At 41.2% G+C, this 22,865-nt stretch overlaps 1 protein-coding gene and 1 long non-coding RNA gene across 2 annotated transcripts; one reads left to right on the top strand and one right to left on the bottom strand.

Moving 5' to 3' along the window:
• Positions 1-614: 614 nt before the first annotated feature.
• On the bottom strand, positions 615-1,473 carry LOC308333953. Its single transcript, XR_013965838.1, has 3 exons — positions 1,290-1,473; positions 914-1,012; positions 615-742 (listed from the first exon to the last, which is right to left on the bottom strand). It is a non-coding gene; the product is annotated as an uncharacterized lncRNA (long non-coding RNA).
• Positions 1,474-8,545: 7,072 nt separating this feature from the next.
• LOC308334069 (uncharacterized protein) lies at positions 8,546-20,606 on the top strand (the record flags this gene model as incomplete). The annotated part of the gene is made up of 4 exons (XM_080790657.1): positions 8,546-8,608; positions 12,319-12,437; positions 18,536-19,888; positions 20,542-20,606. The coding sequence occupies exons 2-4, from the start codon at positions 12,344-12,346 to the stop codon at positions 20,604-20,606; spliced, it is 1,512 nt and encodes a 503-aa protein (XP_080646783.1). The 5' UTR covers positions 8,546-8,608; positions 12,319-12,343.
• Positions 20,607-22,865: the final 2,259 nt, after the last annotated feature.

The following is a 22,865-nucleotide window of genomic DNA, read 5'->3' as shown; positions in this document are numbered from 1 at the left end:
AGGTAACCGAGGGTTCCGAAAAGGGGCTAGCTAGTCCACAAAGCTGGAGACATCTTCATCACTTGCGATGAATTTTCCATCAAAGATGGCCTGTTCCTCAGATCTAAGAAAGAAAGACAACATACTCAACATTGTCATTTTACATCTTTCAGGCTAAGGTTTCTTGGTGCAAATAAGACAAGTCTTTTGTTTTCTTGGTAATTTTAATGCTGTTACATTATACTCATTTTGAATTACCTGGCTGCTGCGCTCTTAAAGCGATACAGTTTACGATTCCCATCCACCGAAATCGCTACCATTTCTGGCGTGCAAGCAGGACAACTGAAGGGCTCCTCCTTGCAGATGTTGTCTACCTCGAACTGTACAACTTCCCACTGAAAGTAGCTTTTCAGGAAGGAATCGGCACAGATGGTCCCAGTCTATTTCAAAATAGGAAAATCAACTGCTAATAACGAGCAACAAATTCAACGCACATGAAAAAAATACTGTAGGCTAAATACCATACTCACTCTGCCAAAGTGGACAGTTCGAGCTTGTAGCATTCTTAAAAATGCCTGACAGGACAAGCCTGGTGAAGCCATCTTCATTTGGTGAAAAGAAAAAAAGATATCTGTGTCATACACCGTCGAAAACTGAGGGGTAGCAGGCCAGTAGTTCCTGTGAATGAGATGGTCCACTCCAGCAGTCCACGTGGCTTTGCATGAGTTACAGCTCAGGTCAGGCATCCTGAGATCATATCGTCCTGGAAAAATCAAAGACACTATAATGTAAAACTTAGCGTGGCATAAATTAGTCAATAGGCATGCGTTTGATTTAATAAATACACCTATGACAAACCTTGTGGGAATTACTTAGTAAATATATTTTTTAAGATGCTTTTTAAAAAAGGACAAAAACTAAATCCCATCCTTACCATCTTGTGTGATCACAGCAATGTTCTTTCCCGGGTTGACCCTCAATGCATCTGGACAACTGCAGATATTGTCCGGTATCCGCACAGGTACAAAGCGCTCTGAAAAACATCATACATTTGAATTTAGATAATTGAAGAGACTGAATCTTTACTTAAGTTAAAAAGATTCATGGCCGTAAGTAAAGTAGTAAGCCTTGCAGAGCCATGAGGCCCATATAGGGCAGGAGCCTATCTCCTGTGTCTGTAGGCCACAAGGCCATTGACCATGGCCGTAACACAAGACGAAAAAGGCATTGTTTAAGTGGTCAAACTAATGAGTTTAATGAGCAGAGAGGACGTGGTATGGTCTACTCAGTACTCACAAACAACAACTTACCACAATGGCAATGAGCTTTATCCTCAATACAGGTGGTGGGAGACAAAGGCTGGAAGAACCCGGCAGTCATCGCATTCCTGTTGTGGAACACGTTCCTCATGTCTGTGTGGACGATGATGTCACATCCAGCACACAGGAATGGGCGTGGTTCACAGCCATGACAGGACACAGCAGCTGCATTCACGGCACACTGTTGGCACATGCGTGTGCCTACATTCTGCTTTGCTGCAGTGCTGTTAATCAGCTGGGGTCTCTGTGCCCGCCATCTCTCTAAGAGAGAGCGGTTCCGTGTGGCCCAGTCTGATGAAGCTAGGAGAGGAGCTGTTGGGGTTGGGGCTTCCTCAATGTCAGCCGAGGCAACGCTCAGAGAGTGCTGGAGCTCTTGTAAGAAACGCTCTGTATAAAGAGTATGGGATATTTAAAAACATGTTGTGCTTAGAAAAATAAATAAAAAAGTATAATAATGGCTGTGAAAGGGGTAGTTGCCCATTTATTGTGGCAAATGTGTAATAGAAAGACGTAATTAACATTCAAACTCATTGGCAGATTATTACAATATATATTATGAACATATTGCTTTACACTAATGAAATACACACCAAGGGCAACTGGAGCAACGGAGACCTCAGAGATGGTGTCAGGAAGATCGATCGGAGGAACAGGTTTCTGACTGCAAGCACCTGGACCATCCTTCCGACTCGGACCAGCTATAACAGGACAAAAACAACACCACTCATAACATTATTATAAATTGTCAGCCTAGTTATTATCCTGAGGGGACTAGTATACTTTTCCCAAACCATAATGTGGACAGAATTAGCGTAACTTATCTGCCTATGGATAATCATTAGGACTGATTGCAGTGATGTAAATAGGTTAAGTGTAATGGGTTTATGGGACCCAGGGGTGGTCTTTTAGATGGGTCCCAGGGACATCTCACAGTGCGTTTTAACAGTGGGAGAACGGCGAGCGACACATGAATTACATTGGCTATCGCCTAATCGCGATAGCCAATGGCTAATAATGGTTATATTCATGTAGAAAATGTATCCGACAACTTTAAGATTGGCAAAGTATTATGCAAAGTTGCAACCAACAGTGCAAACTAATGTAATTGTTATGTAATATAATGTATATTTTTTAGGCAGGTGATCCATTTGCCTGGGGAGTGTGTATTCCCCTGATTTATATTTAGCGTGGATTCGGTTACAGTACGGTATTGCGTCACAGGAACCCCAGGGGGTGACATGATTGTGTCCTTTCTCAACTGAGTCGGTCTAAGGATGCAGGCTATTTGCATCACTGGATTGCTGTAGCTTGAATTAGAATTAGATTTTCAATGTTTTGTACCAATTCACACCCATCAACAGACACCAGATCTGCTCATTGGGAGCAGTTAGGGGTAATAGTAGCCAGTTACGGTATCTCTTTAATTAATGTAAGAAAAAAAAAATGTATTCGGTCCACCCATCTAATGATTGAACAGTGGTCAGATGAGGGGGACCACAAAAGCTTTTGAAAGTTTCAAGTGGATTTTAGAATCAGCCTCACGTCTAAATGAGTTAATGGTATAACAATACTGACCCTGATTTGACCGATTCCTGGTTGGTCTTGGCTTTGCATGGACGACGTTCCAATTGCTGTCTCTCTCTACCCATGTCACCCTCGGTCTAGCTGCCTTTGCCTTCTTTGCTGGTGGTGGTGGTGGTGGTCTAGAGTGGTACTCAAGAGGAATGGAGTCTTTAAGACCTTTGATGACAGCTGCCCTTTTTGCTTCATCTACACTCCTTTGCAGATCCGCAATCAGAGCTTTTTCATCACTCATGGTGATGAGTAAAAAACAAACAAACAGACAGACAGACAAACAAGGGGGAAAATACACACACACACACACACACACACACACACACACACACACACGTGGGGTTGGAAGCGAGAGAGGGGAAGAGCTGGAGAGAGAGAGAGAGAGAGAGAGAGAGAGAGAGAGAGAGGGAGGGAGAGAGAGAGAGAGTGGCTCTTAAAAGTGCCTTTTGTTTTGTTGTGTTGGACTGGAGAGTTGGAGATTTGTTTGAGGTTGGAAGATCTGTAAGAGAAAAAAGATGATTCAGAATGTAACACCCAACTGTTGGAACTTCTATTCAGAATCCTATTGCAGTGTTTTTTCATGTCAAATAAATAATTGAGTTTGTTAGGTTACACACAGGTGGTGAAAAACAACCATGCTGTTTTATGCTCATACCCAGCCAGGCAGGCAGGCACCCACCCACCCACACACATAAGTCCGTAAGGGAGTTGAGAGGGAAATGGTTTGACTTATAAAGTAAAGTAACAACCACAACTCAATAAAACATTTCGTTTTGCCTTTAGTCACAAATTCTACATCACATGGAGTTGTTGTTTAGCACAGTAGTTCCCAAACATTTTCATGTCAAGGACCCCCAAATTGACACCAATTAGCCCGGCTGCGGAGGGCGTCAGAGAGAGACTCGCTGTAACCACTGGACCAGGGCTAGGGTCTGTACAGACTAGAGACCCATAAGGGACCGGGTCCATTTGGTTCCAAACTATCATTAAGCTGGGGACCCCCTGGAACTCCCTGAAGAACCCCTGGGGGTCCCCGGACGGACCGGACCCAACTTTGGGAACGGATGTGTTGTCATGTTGTCTACTAGCCTCGATACCCAGGCTTTAGTTGCTACCAATATACACCGACATAAGTTACGTCAACGTAAACAATAAACCTGTGGCGTTGTTCTATCATTTAGGGGTTGTGCAGAATTAACGATGTATGTATTTTAAGTAAAAATATAAGATTATACAGGTATAATATTGGAAACAAAACACGTCTTACCTGAGGTAGTAGAGAAATCACACTGCGCGCCGTTGATATGACGTCATCGGCTCATGCAAACATTAATATTTTATTCTAGCTCTAGCTAGCAAACAAAACTAAGGTAAACATGAATAATGTAAACAACAATTTATTCTATCATTTACAGTTAAATGTATTTAAATACATGCATTCAGACCGCTGTGAATATATTATTAAAGTGACATAGATATATGGTCGAGATCCTGTTTGACCGGATACGAAAACAGTCCAAGGGTCCATGTATCTAGATAGCGTGACAAACCGGATGCAGCTTGCCGTGGACTCGACCGGGAGCAAACATTTTATTTAATGATTGATACATTAAGTATCTATCATTTAATCATTAACAGTGCCAGAGTGCCAGAACAAAATGCCAGATTTTTTTATTATTATATACAAACACACTGAGATCGATAGATCCATCGATATATAGATGTAGAGATATGAAATACAACTTGTTAATAAAGTCTCGGGGAAGACATCTGACCTGACGTCACAGGTTTGCAAAAGTGTTTTTCTCGAAAAATACACATCGGAAAATTACCAAATTAGTATGAAAATGCTCAGAATATTTACAGCTGTTTGTGAAAAATGGTGTATCGTTTTTATTTTTAGCGCACGGTGTTGTGGCATTCCTCAGACGACACAAATGCGCCGACCTGCATTTGTGTCGGCTGAGGAATTGTATTCATGGCTATGAGTGACCAGGACGACATTTCCATGTCGTCGAGGGCTGACCCAGGACGACAAGCCCTGATCGGATCAGGGTTGTGGCATGTAGTCATACTTTGCCGTCCGGGGATTGCGACGCTGTTGATTCTAGACACTTCATAGAAATGATATCTGTTGAAAAAAAATCTATTTTAATTAGTCTGACTTTTGGGTCTAAAATGGGCTAGATTGCCTGGACTATCAGGAACAGCTCTTGAGTAGTTCAGGTCCTACCTGACTGCTCGTGATTTCCGAGTAACACTTGGTGAATACTCCTCCGACATCGTTGAGCTGACGTGCGGTGTCCCCCAGGGCTCTACTTTAGGCCCCATTCTCTTCAACCTTTACATGCTACCACTTGGCTCAGTTATCAGAAAACACAATATACACTTCCACAGCTATGCCGACGATGATGCCCTCAAAAAGTGTATTACTGACATAAAAACATGGATGTCAGAACATTTCCTTAAATTAAATGAAGGTAAAACCGAGATCCTCCTTGCATACCTTAAATTAAGGTATGCGAAGCCGCCTTTAGCTACTACGCCCCTGTGCTGTGGAACAGCCTGCCAAGGGATCTACGGTTCTCTGAATCTGTGGACATTTTTGTGGGCATTGCTTTTACAATTTACAATTTAGGCATTTAGCAGACGCTCTTAATCCAGAGCGATTTACATTAAGCAAGAACAAAAAGCATGGGAATACATCACATACAAGCATTTATCATGAAACATGCGTAAGCTAAGAAAGTAACAGTGGAATATCTATATAATGAAACTATACATATAAACTACTATGCTATACATACTATGGCGTGCTATGACTATATACAATGCAATTATAGTGCTGTCTACATAACATGCTATAAGTCTGTATCAAATGCTATCTAAGGGGGTAGGGTAAGTGCTATGGGCCATGATGGAGTCTGAAAAGGTGGATTTTCAGACTACGGCGGAACCTCCTAGAATAGATCATTGTCCTTTTCCTGTTTTTAGTCGCTCCTTTTATTATTGTTTTTCTCTTTTCTGTTTGTTATTACTATGTAGTTTATGCTTTCTTGTTGTGTTTTTGCTCTTTTTGTTATATATATATATTTTGCTCTTACTGTAAAGCACTTTGAACTGCACTCGCTGCCTGAAAAATGTGCTATATAAATAAAGATTGATTGATTGATGTCCACTTTAAACGGTGTGACCAAAGTTTAAAATAACTCAGCTAAAGCCCATCGCACACCGTCTGCGACCGTCTGCGGCGCGTTGCCGCGCGGCGCCGCCTGGAAAATAGAACTGTGTTCTATCGGCGCGCCGGGCGGCGCGGCGTGGCGGACGGAGCCGGTGTGCGATAGGTTCATTGAAAATAATGGAGGACGTCGGACACAGCCGGTGTGTGGTGGGCTTCAGACACCATTGCATTCACACCATGGGGTAAAAAAAAAGTTTCCACTATAAATGAGCTCACTGGGAGGATCAAATTAAACAGCTGTATGTTCGTATGTCGATAGACAAGGGCAATATTATGGATTATTATACTGCTCCTATATTTCAAAACAAATGCGGGTCAATTCTCCTTCTACAGCACGGCCACCCGGGCGTGGAATGCCCTGACCCATGGAATGTGTGATGTATGATGATATGTATGATGGGGCAGCGGTGGCCGAACGGTTTGTGGAGCGGTTTTGATACCGGAAGGTCGCTAGTTTGTATCCCCGGACCGGCACGTTAAAATTACCACCGCTGAAGTGCCCTTGAGCAAGGCATTGAATCCCTACCATGAAATGTTCTATGAGCAGGGCCTGGCTGTAAACAAGTTCTTGAGCTTAGTCCAGTTACCCTGGGTAAACATAGTAACTTTGCTTTGCTAAGCACCCCTCACTTTTGTTATTCTTCATATCATGTCTATGAATTGATTGCATTGGGCCTAAATGGAAATAAGACCATAAGGACTTTTCTTGTGCTATCCCTTTTGGAATAAGTGTTTGACTGTAGGCCTACTCTGTTTTGGGTGCTATAGCCCCTCCTATATTCAGCTATTAGTGTAGATTTTCGTCTTACACAAACGTTAAATGAAATTTAATGGAGAATGTAGCATTTTACATCATTGTGTCCGAGCAAATTGTGTCTATTTTACGTTATGGTGATGTACGATGATAGCTGTGGCCCTAATACATGACCTGAGACGCTTCCCAGCTACGAGAATAGACTTTTACCAAGGTCTAGCAGGCTTTGTTTCGGTGAGTACTTACGTCGTTTTGTTTATTTATTGGGATTTGAAAACCCGCGCACGGGAGTGAGAATATCACCAGAGGGCTGCAGAAGGAACTTCCACAGGGCGTAGAGAGACTCGCTGTAAGCGATCCAGGGCTACAAAAGTGGCAGCACCTGTCACTCATTAGTAGGCTAATCACTCTGTGAGGACTTAGGAGTGCATGTGTGGACTTCCTTTTCTCCACAACAGACTGTTTCGATTCTAAACCCCTTCTTGTTGCTTTTCCCTGTGTGCGATCACTCAGCAATAAGGTGCAGAACACAAAGATGAGTAGCCTATTTTTTTTATTTTTTTATTTAACACGCAGCACCTCTCTCTCTCTACATCTGTCTGTCTCTCTCTCTCTCTCGTGTGTGTGCACTGCTGCGCAATGTCACAGACACAGACGCGATCAATAATATATAGCATAAATAATAGGCAAAATATAACACTTTCCCTCTATCTGTGACTGTGATCAGCTCCTCTCACACATAACTCCTCTCTCGTGCATGCACGCCTGCTCAAATTAGCTCAATCTCAGCAACTGTGTAAATTATTTTTTTCCGTTGGGGGCGTTCGTGCTGTCTCACCCCCCGGCCCGGCCCAATGGTGTTCCGCCACTGTGCCCAAGGACACTTCGACATGTGCCCAAGGACCCGGGATTCTAACCGCCAACGCTGGGGTCATTGGACGACCTGCTCTACCTCCTGAGCCGCAGCCGCTCACATAAATCATACAACAATGGATACACAGTATAAATGAAAAAGTAAAAATACATAGGCCTATTGGTAGAAATGAAAAGTGTATGTGTAGTGGAGTGGAAGAGACTGACCTTGAATTGTTTTGTTTATATTTAAAATTACCAGAGGGCCACTAGTTCTGGAAATACTGAAAATAATTGGCCATTAATTTAAAAAAAATATATAGGCTTTTTAAATGTATTAAAATATTTATATCAATTATTTATTTTATTGAATCAAGCCTTCCAAGATCCTGGTGAATCATGACCATAAAACCTTTGATTATGTGAATAAATTATAATGAAAGACGCTAAATAAAGAGTATTTATTAAATGTAGTATATCATAATATTAAATATGCAATGTTTGTTTTCTCACAGAATCAGAGGTGTTATGGTCATGACTCATCAGGATCCTGGATGGATTGATTCTAGGCTTAGAATAATTGATATAAATATTCTAGTAAATCTCTATGGGAGAGTTTTCAGCTCTAGAGCTGTTCCATAGCTGCTCCCCAATTACACTGTATCTTGGCTCCCCCTAGTGACCCTTTATAATACGTGCACATGCAGTGCACGCTCCAGCAGGGCTAGTGTGCATGCGCACAGCCCTTAGATATCAGCGCGCACACACAGCTAGCTGTTAGCAGTGTCGTGTGAAAACACAAGTAAAACCTGAAAACAGCTTAATAATTAAAGTAAGACGTTTGAAAACAGAGTCGTCTTTAAGCAGCTCAACCCTGAAACACAGCAGGTAAGATTAACTGATTAAACCTTGTTTTTACTACATTTATCTTTTATTATTTACATGGAACAACACGACGAGTATTTCACTCATATCTGCTTGTTTGTTATAAATTATCCTAAACAAACAGTTAGCCTACTAGCAGCACTGTAGCAGTAATAATATTGTTATAAACAAGCAGTAGGCTAGTTATAGCAGCAATAATAGTATTGTGGGCCTAACCTGTTTGTTTTAAACAAGCAGTAGTTAATACTAGCAGCAGTAATAATATTGTAAGAATGTAAGTCGCTCCTCCAAAGGGAGCTAAGTCTCTTGGCTACGTGGCTTGTTGCCTGCCTGCTCTGCTGAGTTGGGGAGAGAGAAAGAGGTTTTAGATTGATTGATTGAACATTCACAGTATGTAGAATGGGTAGGCCTACACTTCGGATGCACAGTGTCAATAATACAAAAACTGCTTATTTGAGGACGAAACCATGAAAAGCACTAAGACTTGTTTACACCAGGGTCCATCAGAACATTTTCGTACACAAAAAGGAAATCATATATCCTACAGTTAAATAAAGTTAAAAAAAAGGGAAAAACCTAATTTATTACGACAGTCCGTTTTGAATTTCATGCGCTAAAGAGCAGTTTCGAATTTCGTGCTCTTTAGAGCAGTTTTGTCCTATTGTGTTGTGGCGCACACACCATTGTAACAATGGTTAATATCCTATTGTGTTGTGGTGCACACACCATTGTAACAATGGTTACTGTGCTATTGTGCTGTGGTACACACCAATTTGTAACAATGGTTCATGTAACGGACTACTACGTTTTGGCACGTTACTGTCTGTCACAGGCATGGTGGGAGTGATCCTATGTGTGTCATGTGTTCCATCTGAATCACAGCACCTGTGTGCCCTCTAAATACACACCCAGTGCTGTGTGGTGCACACACCATTGTAACAAATTAACAATGGTTACTGCTAGTGATCGACCGATATGGATTTTGGCCGATATATCCGATCACCGATTAGTGGACAATCAAAAAGCCCGATAGCCGATATTATGACCGATTATGAATAGTAAAAAAAAAAATAATAATAATAAGTAAAAATAACATAACTTTCAACACAAGAATTCCTTTAAATGTATTGGGAGAACATTTATTGCTTAGCAAGCACAAGAACAACATTGTTTTCAGTTACTTCAGTAACACGATATTGTGGGGCAGCCCTAAATGTCCAAAAATGCTAAATACAAATAGGCCTACTATGATTTCAGCATGGGTCAGGGATTCAAATGTAATCATGTATCACTATTCTGTAGTCTTCTTGTATTCTTACGTAGCCATGTAGTGTTACATAGAAAATGTTACCCTTATATAAATGTGCTACCTGGGGTAGCACCTTAATATAAGGTCACATTTTATATGCAACACTACATGGCTACGTTCTATGTAACGGTGTTACATTGAATCTCGTGACCCATACAATTGTGCTCCCTCGTATGATTTGGGGCAAAATGGCTGCCCCCAGTACTTGTTGCACTGTTGTTGACTAGAAGCTCGACCGGCCGCACATTTCATGTATGCGTCGATAATAATCATGCGTTTATAAACAAAGCAGTTCAGTAAAGTTCTCTTACTTTGTGGAAGAAGAAGAATGTCCGTCTCCTTTCACTCCGTTGATGGCGGTGGAACTGCAGCACACCGTGCCGTGGCTTCCCCTCCTGTGAGACGAGATAAAACATTCGGAAGCGAGTCAGCATGCAGTCAGTCACATAATGCTATTATATTTTACATGAGCGTTACATTACAACGAACGGATTACCTGAAAAACAAGCTCCGTGTTGCTTCTTGGAGAAGTTGAACTGGTGAGTGTTTAAGGCGGATTGTGATGGCTCATGGCTGGAAAGTTTTCCACATGTCTCTTTGAGAGAGAGAGAGAGAAAGCGAGACAGACAGTTAATTATTTCCAAGATAATAATAAAGTGTAAATGTATAAGCACGCTGTGAAGGGTTATATAATTGTGAATATCTTACTTGTAAAACAGCCAGTTTCTCCACGACAAAGTGGCAGGTGAGGGTGTCCCCAGCTCTGTGCACAACATGCTGCAGTGTTTACTTTTTTCTGTGCTCAGCACTGCAGACGCTCGCAGAGGATTCATTCGTTTCATTGGCTCATGATGTACGTTTTCAACCAATCGAAGGATCTTTTGGTCGGCACATTGTTAGTGAGAGAGGTTGTTGCGCCAATATTTGCGCATGAGAAAAAATAAAATAATCGGCCTCGATTATTTTTTTTTACCACCGATACCGATATTAATAAAAAACATGAATATCGATCACTAGTTACTGCCCTATTGCGTTGTGGGGCGCACACCATTGTAACAATGGTTACTGCACTATTGTGTTGTGGTGCACACACCACAAACTAAACATCTCACTGAGCTTAGGGAGCGGCAAAAGAGGGTGTTCATAAGAAAATCACACCTGGGGATGTACCGATGAGACAATTTGTCCGATACCAATATCCAATATAATAAATTGCAATTATGGCCGATAACCGATGTCGATATGATCTCATTCTGTATTAAAAATATATAATAATTTTGACCATTCTGAAAAAAGACTGAAATTGAAAAAAAGCAATGCCTCTTTATTCTAAAACTAGGAATGCACCGTTATTGAAATGTTGGCTCATATCCCAACATAAAAAGCCTGTATGTCTCTCTACGTCGTCCTCAGACAGCCCTCCATCAGCGTCTCTAGTCATCTTCTCTGATACACTTGGTAATGCTCCATACAGACGCCAGCATTCACATCCATAGAGGAGAACTGACTCCACGGTCGCATTTTTACGCATGCGTGTTGTTATTGTCCTTCTCTTCCAAGTTCCTCCTCCGATGACAACTCAATAATACTACTTAATTCTGTAGCCTACTAGTCTTTTTTTTATTCCGTGCCCACCAAAGCAAGCGTTATATGATATTCGATTCTGAGCCATGCTGTAAAAGCCGGGTGTCTTTGGGAGATTTGGCAATGTTAACCGGTTAACCGGTCGGTTCTGTTCATAAGAACTCACCATTTTGTAATGAAAACAAAAAACATGCTGACTCCAAGTAGCAGTTGAACTATTGCTCCATACAAGTATGAAAGTTCCATATTCCATAATTATGCAATGAACGACAGATGCAAATTGCAAAAGTCGAGACGAGAGTTGTTTTTATTTACGCACCCGGCACCGTCAACAGTCAACACTCAACAGTGAGGCGATACCGGGGATCCATAGCCACCTATTTCCTCTCAAAACAGGCACACGTTTCAAAATAAGACTGTTGTTTTTGTTTGTACTTGTGAACATTCAACCCGTGCTTTATTTTGGAATTGTACTGGAACTAAGTAGCTCTGATGAGGAAGAAGCCTAGTTGACTTGAAAATAAAACTAAAATAATAATAGAGACGTAATGTGCATTTGGGATGGCATACCGGAGCTGCCTCTACAGGTAGGGGAGCTCAAGTGAGCAAGTACCAGAGCTGAAATTAAGCACTGCCTTATTCACTTTACACCATTGATCATTGTGTAAACTGAAGTTACGTGTGATTTATTCCCTAATGCATGAATCCCATAATCTCCACATTCACATGTTGGAGAGTTGGGCTATCACCACTAGTAGTCTGGCAGCCAACAGGCTTCTTTTGTTTTTTTAAAGTCCTTCCTTAATTCACTTGATTTCAGACCGGAGTCCAGACTGCAGGTGAAGATGAACTATCCAGACTCAGCCAGGGATGTTTCTATTAAACAGGAAGCTGAAGACGTTTCTATTAAACAGGAAGCTGAAGACCAGCCACACCTCAGTAAGTTTCATGTGCTCTTCCTTTCTTTAACCCATTAAGACCCGAGACCAGATTCTACAAAAGTCTTCTAAATCATGACCATTTTCTAAAAGAAAAAAAAGAACAAAAAACTGTTTCTATGTCAGTGGTTGTCAGACTTTTCCATGTCACGGAGCTACAAAATTATCTGTATTTGGCCGCCAGTATGTCGGTAACAATTAATTTCCCATCCAGGTAGGATAGCATTATCCTGTTAATTAGCGTTTGATTTTCATTTTATTAATTATTTTTTACCCCGAATGTAATATGCATGTATACATAATTAACGTTGGTAGACGAATGGTATACATTTATGCTTTTGACATTTACTCCTTTGCAAAGACAAACAAAAAAGCAACATTTTAAATTGTTGTAGGCTTAATCGTCAATAAACAACGCATTGTGATGCGCTTTTCTGCGTACCCAAAGTCGCTTTACAGAACAGAAGTACAGACATTTTTATTAGAAAAACTATTTAAGATCAGAACACGCATTTAATATTATACAAATTAACCGTTAGGCCGATAACAATATTCTGATATTTCTAACGGTCGGCTATCCGGTTACCAGTCGACATCCCTAATCATTATCCATGGTGTTAAAGTAACACAATAAATTACTTCACATTACTTTTTTAGTATTTTGCTAAAATATTTCTAAAACTTTCAGAACTGTAACGTGTAGTTAGTAAAGTCAATCTTACAAAATGCTCATTTTGTTATGGAAGAATGGATTTAAAATTTTGGAATCCATTGTTGGAAAAAGAGAAAAGAACCCGCACTTTGCTCCAAAAGTTAAACTTTATTGACAAAGTTTTGAGCCAAGGCTCTTCATCTGATCAAACTCGAGATGTGAGTGATTCACCCATTTTAATAATAGACACCCACGGGTCACGTTACTAGTCAGTGGGTGGAACATGGTCATCAAATCAATTAATCAAATATAACTATACAGTGTTTCATATTTTCCGTGTGGACAGTGGAATAAGCCCAAATGGGTAACCCTTCATTTTACGGGACCTGGTAGTAGTTCACACAGTAATTACTAGGTAATTACCAACAAACTAGTGGGTAATTTCCAGCTAATGGATTTACCTGGTAATTGCATGGTAACTTAGTTTACTCAGTATTTACTATGTAATTACCAAGTGTTTTCCCTGACAACTATGGGTAAATGGGTACTACCCATGTAAACACATGGGCCCTCATTTATCAATCGAGTGTACAATCTGCCACAGATTCGAGTGCAGGTTTCGTAGTACTACCACGTCGCCACGGCATTTATAAAGTGATCGCAAACAGCTGATCCTTCCTTAATTTCGTTCCGACGTTAATAAATGTGACGGCTGAAATCTATCTGGCACGCCCGATGAAATCAAGCCTCGCCCTCGTTTTTGCGACATGAACAACGTAGTACGACCTTGGAAACCATAGTTACATGACGAAAAAAGTCAAAAACGTTTCCCTCTCATACACACACACGCAGACGCACGCACACACACGCAACTTGCAAGCCCATGGTGTGTTAAATAAATAAAGAACGAACACTTTTCTCCTCTCGCCTCGCTTGCCTTGCTGCCCGCCTCACACACACACACACACACGCACGCACATATCGCAACTTATTTGCAAGCAATTGTCACTGTGTCACCGGCGTAGGGTCCAGCCTTGTGCATGCACATTTCTTGTTAGTAAACTACAGCATGCAAGCCGCCTTTGTTAATGGTCCCCCAAACCGTTCACACCTATCGGCCGGGGATGTGCTGCCCCCCCCCTAATTTGCCCATTCAATCATTTGATCCACGCTACGCGCCTGCTGTGTGTTGTTAGTTGTAGCATATATTAAATGATTGCATTATTTTTTCATTTAATATAGCCTACAACAATATATTTGTGAACCTGCATGTGAACAAATAGGCGCGCACACACACGCTGCTGTTTTGCAACATCTCCTCCTCTCCTGACCTGTCTGTCTGTCTGTCTCTATCACTGTGGTCCGTTCATGACACCGTGACCATGCACGTTTATGACAATCTATTTAGATTACCTCGCTATAGTCGCAGTGGCTAGGCTCATGCACTGGCACTGGTGGGCTGGCAGCCTGGCTGGCTGGGTTAGCCTACCTATCTCCGATGTGGTCGGGCGGTCCCCTGTACTTGCACTGGCACGGCACACTTGGCATTCGAGCGACACGTCAGGTTTATCCTTAAAATGGCGAGATGTAACTCGAGAAAGACATGGCTGTAGATTGCACTATAGCCTACTCGTTGGTTGGTAGACTTGACTATAGCTGCAGCACTGCAAATGCCTCTAGATCCATGTCATGGATGTTATAACTTCCAGGGGGGGGGGGGGCACCGGCATGCAAAACACTGTTTAAATGGCTTAAGCATCAAGCGCAATTTTAATTGTAAAGTTGGAAATCCCCTACTAATTTCATATGACACAAAGACACATCGTTGATGTAGGCCTATTCATTTTTTTATTTTTCTTTGTTTACATGTAGCCCATATACATAGAGTTTTATATTCAACCTTTTAGGAGTGAATACATATGTTTAGAAAAACTGGTGATGACAAAGCGTACGACAGCTCCCGACCAGACGTGAGTTTCAATTTCAAACTTTGGCGGGAAATGGTAAAAAAAACAAAACGGCGTGCACCTATATTTTGGCGGTTGATAAATGAGGGCCATGGGGTGGTAGACTACAAGGAAATTACCAGTCCTGACAACTACCATGTAATTACCTGATAGGTACCCAGTAAGGAAGGAGGAACTGTTCTGTAAAAGGAAGTGTGCTCTATTTCCATATTACCATGTACCTACCTGGCAATAAGGGGCTTTCTCGGCCCCACCCATCTTCAATTGTTTATATTGTGTTTAGTTTCCAAGATGGCCGCAGCACCAGGAGGGGGTGGGGCGGAGGTGAGCGGGTGAGGTTGACTTATGCCCTTACTGAGCTGCGTTCACACATTCACGACACCTGTCTTGGTCTGTCTTATGTCTGTGTTTAATGGCTGCTCCAATGCATTTCCAATGGAAGCCCATATGGTTTGACCAAAAAAATTGTTTGATGGAGGGAGGGGGGAGGCTCACATAAGGCAAGATGTTTCCTGTGGTTCTGTTTCAGACAAAGAAATAGACAGTAGTACAGGTAATACAGTCTTTGAAAGTTATCCTGTTTTTGCGTATTTGTTACCGGGTGGTGGTGTAATAATATTGCATTTTATCTTGATGTAGTTGATGGCTGGTAATGGTGGGGATACTGGTGTTTTGGGTCCTGGGAACTCTATGGTTGTTTCCTCTTGCAGTGTGTACAGTGTGCTGTCCAGGGGGAGAAGCAGACTTATGGACACGTGTTGGAGCGGAGAGGATGCCGCCAACGACACTGATCATTTAGTCTTAGTCGTTATCACTCCCTGATATAATTTTACACACCCATGGTAAACACCAGATTGGGTAATAATCTACTAAATACTGGGTAAATACCTGGTAATCTTCCAATTCTGGAGAAAGAACATGGTAATGTCATGTAAACCACGCTTCCTTTCACAGTACAGTTCCACGTTTCTTACATGGTAACTTGCTAAAGGTTTTACCTGTTAACGTTTTGGAAATGTATGTGGTCAAAAAGTTATTGCCAGTTCAAAATTTAAAGTTCAAAGTTCAAAATACACCCTGATGGGGGAGGATTATAATCGACAATTACCAGGTAGGTACATGGAAGTAGAGCACACTTCCTTTTACAGGACAATTCTTCCTTCCTACCTGGGTACCTATCGGCTAATTACATGGTAGTTGTCAGGAAATTACCTAGTAACACCAAGCTTTGTCATTGGTCGAAAAAAAACCCAGTCGAAATGACTAACCAATCAGGAAGTAGACAGGAAATCAACCAATGACGTAGCTTCAAGGAAAATTGTTGAATGCAGATTGCAGGCCCTAGATGTGTCACAGAGACTACATTTATTTTGGGTAGCGTTTTACCCATTGCTGGCTGTCTGAATACCAAAAACAATGTCACCAAAGGGAATGAACGAGGGCTTTCCTTTCAGGCACTTTTTTCTTCACTGTAACTATGATGTATATACATCCTTGAATTGTTGCGTAAGATAATACTTGATTATGTGAATTATTTATATATAGATCATATTAATCATGATGTCCATTTATGCTTATTCCACTGTATATAGTGATATTTCATTAATTTATTTGATGACCATGTTGTGTTGGTTCCACCCACTGACTAGTAACGTGACCCGTGGGTGTCTATTTAAATGGGGGGATCACCCACATCTCAAGTTTGACCAGATGAAGAGCCTTTGCTCGAGAAGTCGTTAATACAGTTTAACTTTTGGAGCAAATTAGTGTGCACCCGTGTGGTAGAGACCAACGGGTGGCGCATTTAGCTGCGGTTGAACCCAATATATTATAAATTAATATTGGATAAATCGTGGGTGAAATAATGCGGGAAAAAAATTAATGGCATTTATCTATATGCTTATTATCGCTTTTAAAACGCACAAAATCTCGGTGTGCGTGCATTAGTAGTATTTTAATTACATCATTTTCCATGATCTGGCACAAATTAGCCAACACAACTATGAAGTTTGGTCCTGACTGTTGCACAACAACAACAACACAGTGGTCTCCTACAGGCAGCTACGCTAAAGTTGCTAACAGGCAGCTAGTGAGTCTGAGAGAAACTTAAAACTAAGTAATACATATATGTTTTGCGTGGGACTGGGAGTGATTCAGTTCTTTACCCTGCCGATGACTGCTGGATATGCTGTATGAAAATACGTTGCAAAGAACTTGGACAGCGTGTGTGTTACCATAGATATATACAACCACTACGTGGCATTCCCAAGTCCCATTCACTCACCTGTCTCCAACTCCCTCGTCAGCCCACCTGTGAACACTTTGCCATTAACCTGCCTCCTATAAATACTGGACTCATTGCACAAACAAACTGTCAGAACATAAACCATTGTCTGGTGCTCAACCTTGTTTCCTGTGTTGATCTTGGAGTTGCTGGTTCCCTGTTTTGGTTTGGACTTCTCTGCCTTGTGTATTTTTTGAAGGTTTGCATTTTTGTTTTTCTGTTTTTGTGCTTCTTTAACGTTCAGCTTTTTTGGCATTCCTAATTTTCTGTATGCAGCTACTGCTAACTTTGTGTTGTTGCGAACGCAGTGATTGCGACTGTCTGTCTGTGTGTCTGTCTGTCTGTCTGTCCAGCTTTTGTGCCCATATATGGAGTCACCATGACTCAGCCATAACCATATAAGGAGTCCCCAAAGCAGCTATACGTCCAAAACCCAAATATGTACGAGCTGCGTTCGTTTCCCGCGTTTGCGCGTCTTACTGGTGTATGCTTGACCGTGTTTGGTTCAATACATCAGTTAATTTGAACTTGCCTGCTCTCTGCATTTGGCTTCAGTCACTGCCACCGTGACACTAAGTAACATTGAACTGTTGAGAGAGTGGTTAGTGACATTTGTACAAGTAGTATAAATAGCCGATCTACAATCTCAAAACGTGTCACAGCGACGCGTTGTGAGCTTGTAGATTGGCTATACTGTATACGCTGGGCGCTTCCCTGCGCAGCGGATTTCGGGTGGTGCGGATTAACCCATTCTGACCTGAGATCAGATTCTAAAAATGTCTTCTACATCCTGACAGTTTTCTGAAAAAGCTACGTTTCTGTGTCAGTGGTTCTTCGATTTTTCAAAAATAGCAGACCTACAAGCTCGTAGCGCGCCACTCGGTGGTGCGCTATGGGCTTGTAGATCTGCTATTTTCAATAGCTAAAGCATAACATGCTATAACACCAACAGGGGTTCCCGCCCAAAATTGATTAATACATTTGATTAATTTATAAATTGCGGTCGGATAACGGGCGGATTATAATTATGCACACACGGATTCGGGTGACAAAAAAGCTCATCTGCTGATCTCTAGTTATTTTCTCTTTTTCTGATGCTACTTTTGAACCCAGCACCTCTACCAAGTGATGTGCATATTATATTAGTTTTTTGTAGGAATCCAGTGTTGACCATCATGCTATGTTTCTCCTCCTAGACATCCTGTACATGGTTGTGTGTAAAGAGGAGGTTTCCACTGAACAGGAGAGGAGCCCCAGTCTGCTCCAGCAGGAACCAGAGGCTCACCACATTAACAAGGAACCAGATGAGCTTAAAGAAGAACAGGAGGAGCTTAAAGAGGAACAGGAGGAACTAACTCAAAGACCAGAGGACCCTGTTGGGTCAACGATGACATTAATGGCAGTGAAAGGTGAAGAAGAAAATTATGTTGATGATGAAGAAGAAGACATATCTTCCCACTGCTCTGAGGTTGAAGTTGAACTTGAATCCGACACTGAAGTCACTGAAGACAGTGATGATTGGGAGGAGACCAGTGAAGACGATGATGACGAACAACGTGACAAGAGTTTCAGTGACTCAAGTTCCCTGAAGAAGCACCAGCGTGTCAACACTGGAGAAAAACCTTTCCAATGTAAACATTGTGACAAAAGTTTCAGAGTCTCATCTCTCCTGAAGCGACACCTTCGTGTCCACAGTGGAGAAAAACCTTTCCAATGTAAACATTGTGACAAGAGTTTCAGTGATCCAAGTAATTTGAATACACACCAGCGTGTCCACACTATAGAAAAACCTTTCAAATGTAAACATTGTGACAAGAGTTTCGGATACTCCAGTGCCCTGAAGAGACACCAGCGTGTCCACACTGGAGAACATTTCCAATGTAAACATGGTGACAAGAGTTTCAGTCAGTTAAAATACCTGAAAACACACCTTCGTGTCCACACTGGAGAAAAACCTTTCCAATGTAAACAATGTGACAAGAGTTTCAGAGATCCAAGTAATTTGAAGACACACCAGCGTGTCCACACTGGAGAAAAACCTTTCCAATGTAAACATTGTGACAAGAGTTTCAGTGTGGCATCTTCCCTGAAAACACACCTTCGTGTCCACACTGGAGAAAAACCTTTCCAATGTAAAGATTGTACCAAGAGTTTTACTACATCATCTAACATGAAAATACACCAGCGTGTCCACACTGGAGAAAAACCTTTCCAATGTAAACATTGTGACAAGAGTTTCGGAAACTCCAGTGACCTGAAGACACACCAGCGTGTCCACACTGGAGAAAATTTCCAATGTAATCATTGTGACAAGAGTTTTGGTAAGCTATCTTACCTGAAATATCACCTTCGTGTCCACACTGGAGAAAAACCTTTCCAATGTAAAGATTGTACCAAGAGTTTTACTACATCATCTAACATGAAAATACACCAGCGTGTCCACACTGGAGAAAAACCTTTCCAATGTAATCATTGTGACAAGAGTTTTGGTAATTCATCTTCCCTGAAAACACACCTTCGTGTCCACACTGGAGAAAAACCTTTCCAATGTAAAGATTGTACCAAGAGTTTTACTACATCATCTAACATGAAAATACACCAGCGTGTCCACACTGGAGACTAGTTCAGTTAAATAAAATGAAAAAAAACAGGCAATGTAAATGTTCCACGTACAATACATGATAAAAAAGACATAAATGTGATAAACATGAAAAAACTGTTAAACAATGAGTTTACAGACAAACAAAACAGACAACAGGACAGACACTCTTGCTCTCAAACTTTCCCAACATGTTGTAAATTAAGTGAATTACAGACATTTTTTTTTAAATGATGAAAAATAAAATAAAGAAAAAACACTGTTCCTTTTTTTTCTTTCTTTCTTTCTAGTTTAGTCACTAAACTAACATCATATTGGCAAAGTGTATTTAAATAAGTGTAATTGCACTAAACTTTAGTGTGAGCTAAAGTTTAACATATGAGCTAGAGTGGCCGGCGCCTGGCCACATCTGTCGCAGGCTGGATTCACATTTGGATACAATTAATCTCATTTTTAAACGACAACGAAATGCTAGAGATTTTCCAATCTGGTTTCAGAACAAACCATAGTACAGAGACGGCACTAGTCAAAGTACTAAATTACCTCAGAAAAAACACAGATGCAAAAACCTCTCCGTTCTTGTTCTTCTGGACTTAAGTGCAGCATTTGACACAGTGGATTACGACATCCTTCTGGACAGACTTGAAAACTGTGTTGGCCTCTCATAGTCCAGGCAAAGTAGCATTTCCAGACAGACTAATTCAAAGATAATTTTTTTCACCATAGATCATCTCTATGAGGTGTCTAGAACAACATACTAAAAGTCCCAAGAAATCCTAGATGCGGAAATATGTTTAATTCTCATCAATTCAAGATGTGTGCGAATACCTCGAGAAAACTAAACACCCTAATGGGATCTTTTTTCTTTTGTCCTATCACAATGAAACTTTCCACAATGAATCTTAACATGAAAGTCTGATCAGTGTGTTTGATATCATTAACAAACAACAATGTAAATATTATACATTTTAATTTCCGTGATATGCAAATGTATGCATATTCAATATATATTAAGCTAATTTGCATATTCAAATTAAGTTTCAGAGAAACTTGTAATACAAAAAAGTTTAGTTTTCATGTTAAGATTCATTGTGGAAAGTTTCATTGTGATAGGACAAAAGAAAAAAAATGCCATTAGGGTGTTTAGTTTTCTTGAGGTATTAGCACACATCTTGAATTGATGAGAATTAAACATATTTCCGCATCTAGGATTTCTTGGGACTTTTAGTATGTTATTCTAGACACCTCATAGAAATGATATCTGTTGAAAAAAAATCTATTTTAATTAGTCTGACTTTTGGGTCTAAAATGGGCTAGATTGCCTGGACTATCAGGAACAGCTCTTGAGTGGTTCAGGTCCTACCTGACTGCTCGTGATTTCCGAGTAACACTTGGTGAATACTCCTCCGACATCGTTGAGCTGACGTGCGGTGTCCCCCAGGGCTCTATTTTAGGCCCCATTCTCTTCAACCTTTACATGCTACCACTTGGCTCAGTTATCAGAAAACACAATATACACTTCCACAGCTATGCCGACGATGATGCCCTCAAAAAGTGTATTACTGACATAAAAACATGGATGTCAGAACATTTCCTTAAATTAAATGAAGGTAAAACCGAGATCCTCCTTGCATACCTTAAATTAAGGTATGCGAAGCCGCCTTTAGCTACTACGCCCCTGTGCTGTGGAACAGCCTGCCAAGGGATCTACGGTTCTCTGAATCTGTGGACATTTTTGTGGGCATTGCTTTTACAATTTAGGCATTTAGCAGACGCTCTTAATCCAGAGCGATTTACATTAAGCAAGAACAAAAAGCATGGGAATACATCACATACAAGCATTTATCATGAAACATGCGTAAGCTAAGAAAGTAACAGTGCAATATCTATATAATGAAACTATACATATAAACTACTATGCTATACATATGTACTATGGCGTGCTATGACTATATACAATGCAATTATAGTGCTGTCTACATAACATGCTATAAGTCTGTATCAAATGCTATCTAAGGGGGTAGGGTAAGTGCTATGGGCCATGATGGAGTCTGAAAAGGTGGGTTTTCAGACTACGGCGGAACCTCCTAGAATAGATCATTGTCCTTTTCCTGTTTTTAGTCGCTCCTTTTATTATTGTTTTTCTCTTTTCTGTTTGTTATTACTATGTAGTTTATGCTTTCTTGTTGTGTTTTTGCTCTTTTTGTTATATATATATATTTTGCTCTTACTGTAAAGCACTTTGAACTGCACTCGCTGCCTGAAAAATGTGCTATATAAATAAAGATTGATTGATTGATGTCCACTTTAAACGGTGTGACCAAAGTTTAAAATAACTCAGCTAAAGCCCATCGCACACCGTCTGCGACCGTCTGCGGCGCGGCGCGTTGCCGCGCGGCGCCGCCTGGAAAATAGAACTGTGTTCTATCGGCGCGCCGGGCGGCGCGGCGTGGCGGACGGAGCCGGTGTGCGATAGGTTCATTGAAAATAATGGAGGACGTCGGACGCAGCCGGTGTGTGGTGGGCTTCAGACACCATTGCATTCACACCATGGGGTAAAAAAAAAGTTTCCACTATAAATGAGCTCACTGGGAGGATCAAATTAAACAGCTGTATGTTCGTATGTCGATAGACAAGGGCAATATTATGGATTATTATACTGCTCCTATATTTCAAAACAAATGCGGGTCAATTCTCCTTCTACAGCATGGCCACCCGGGCGTGGAATGCCCTGACCCATGGAATGTGTGATGTATGATGATATGTATGATGGGGCAGCGGTGGCCGAACGGTTTGTGGAGCGGTTTTGATACCGGAAGGTCGCTATAGTTTGTATCCCCGGACCGGCACGTTAAAATTACCACCGCTGAAGTGCCCTTGAGCAAGGCATTGAATCCCTACCATGAAATGTTCTATGAGCAGGGCCT

This window comes from Protomyctophum bolini, assembly GCF_963924005.1.
Source record: "Protomyctophum bolini genome assembly, chromosome: 19".
In the NCBI taxonomy this organism is placed as follows: Eukaryota; Metazoa; Chordata; class Actinopteri; order Myctophiformes; family Myctophidae; genus Protomyctophum; species Protomyctophum bolini.
Note: the sequence above shows the minus strand (reverse complement) of the source record. Positions and strands in the feature narration are given on the sequence as shown.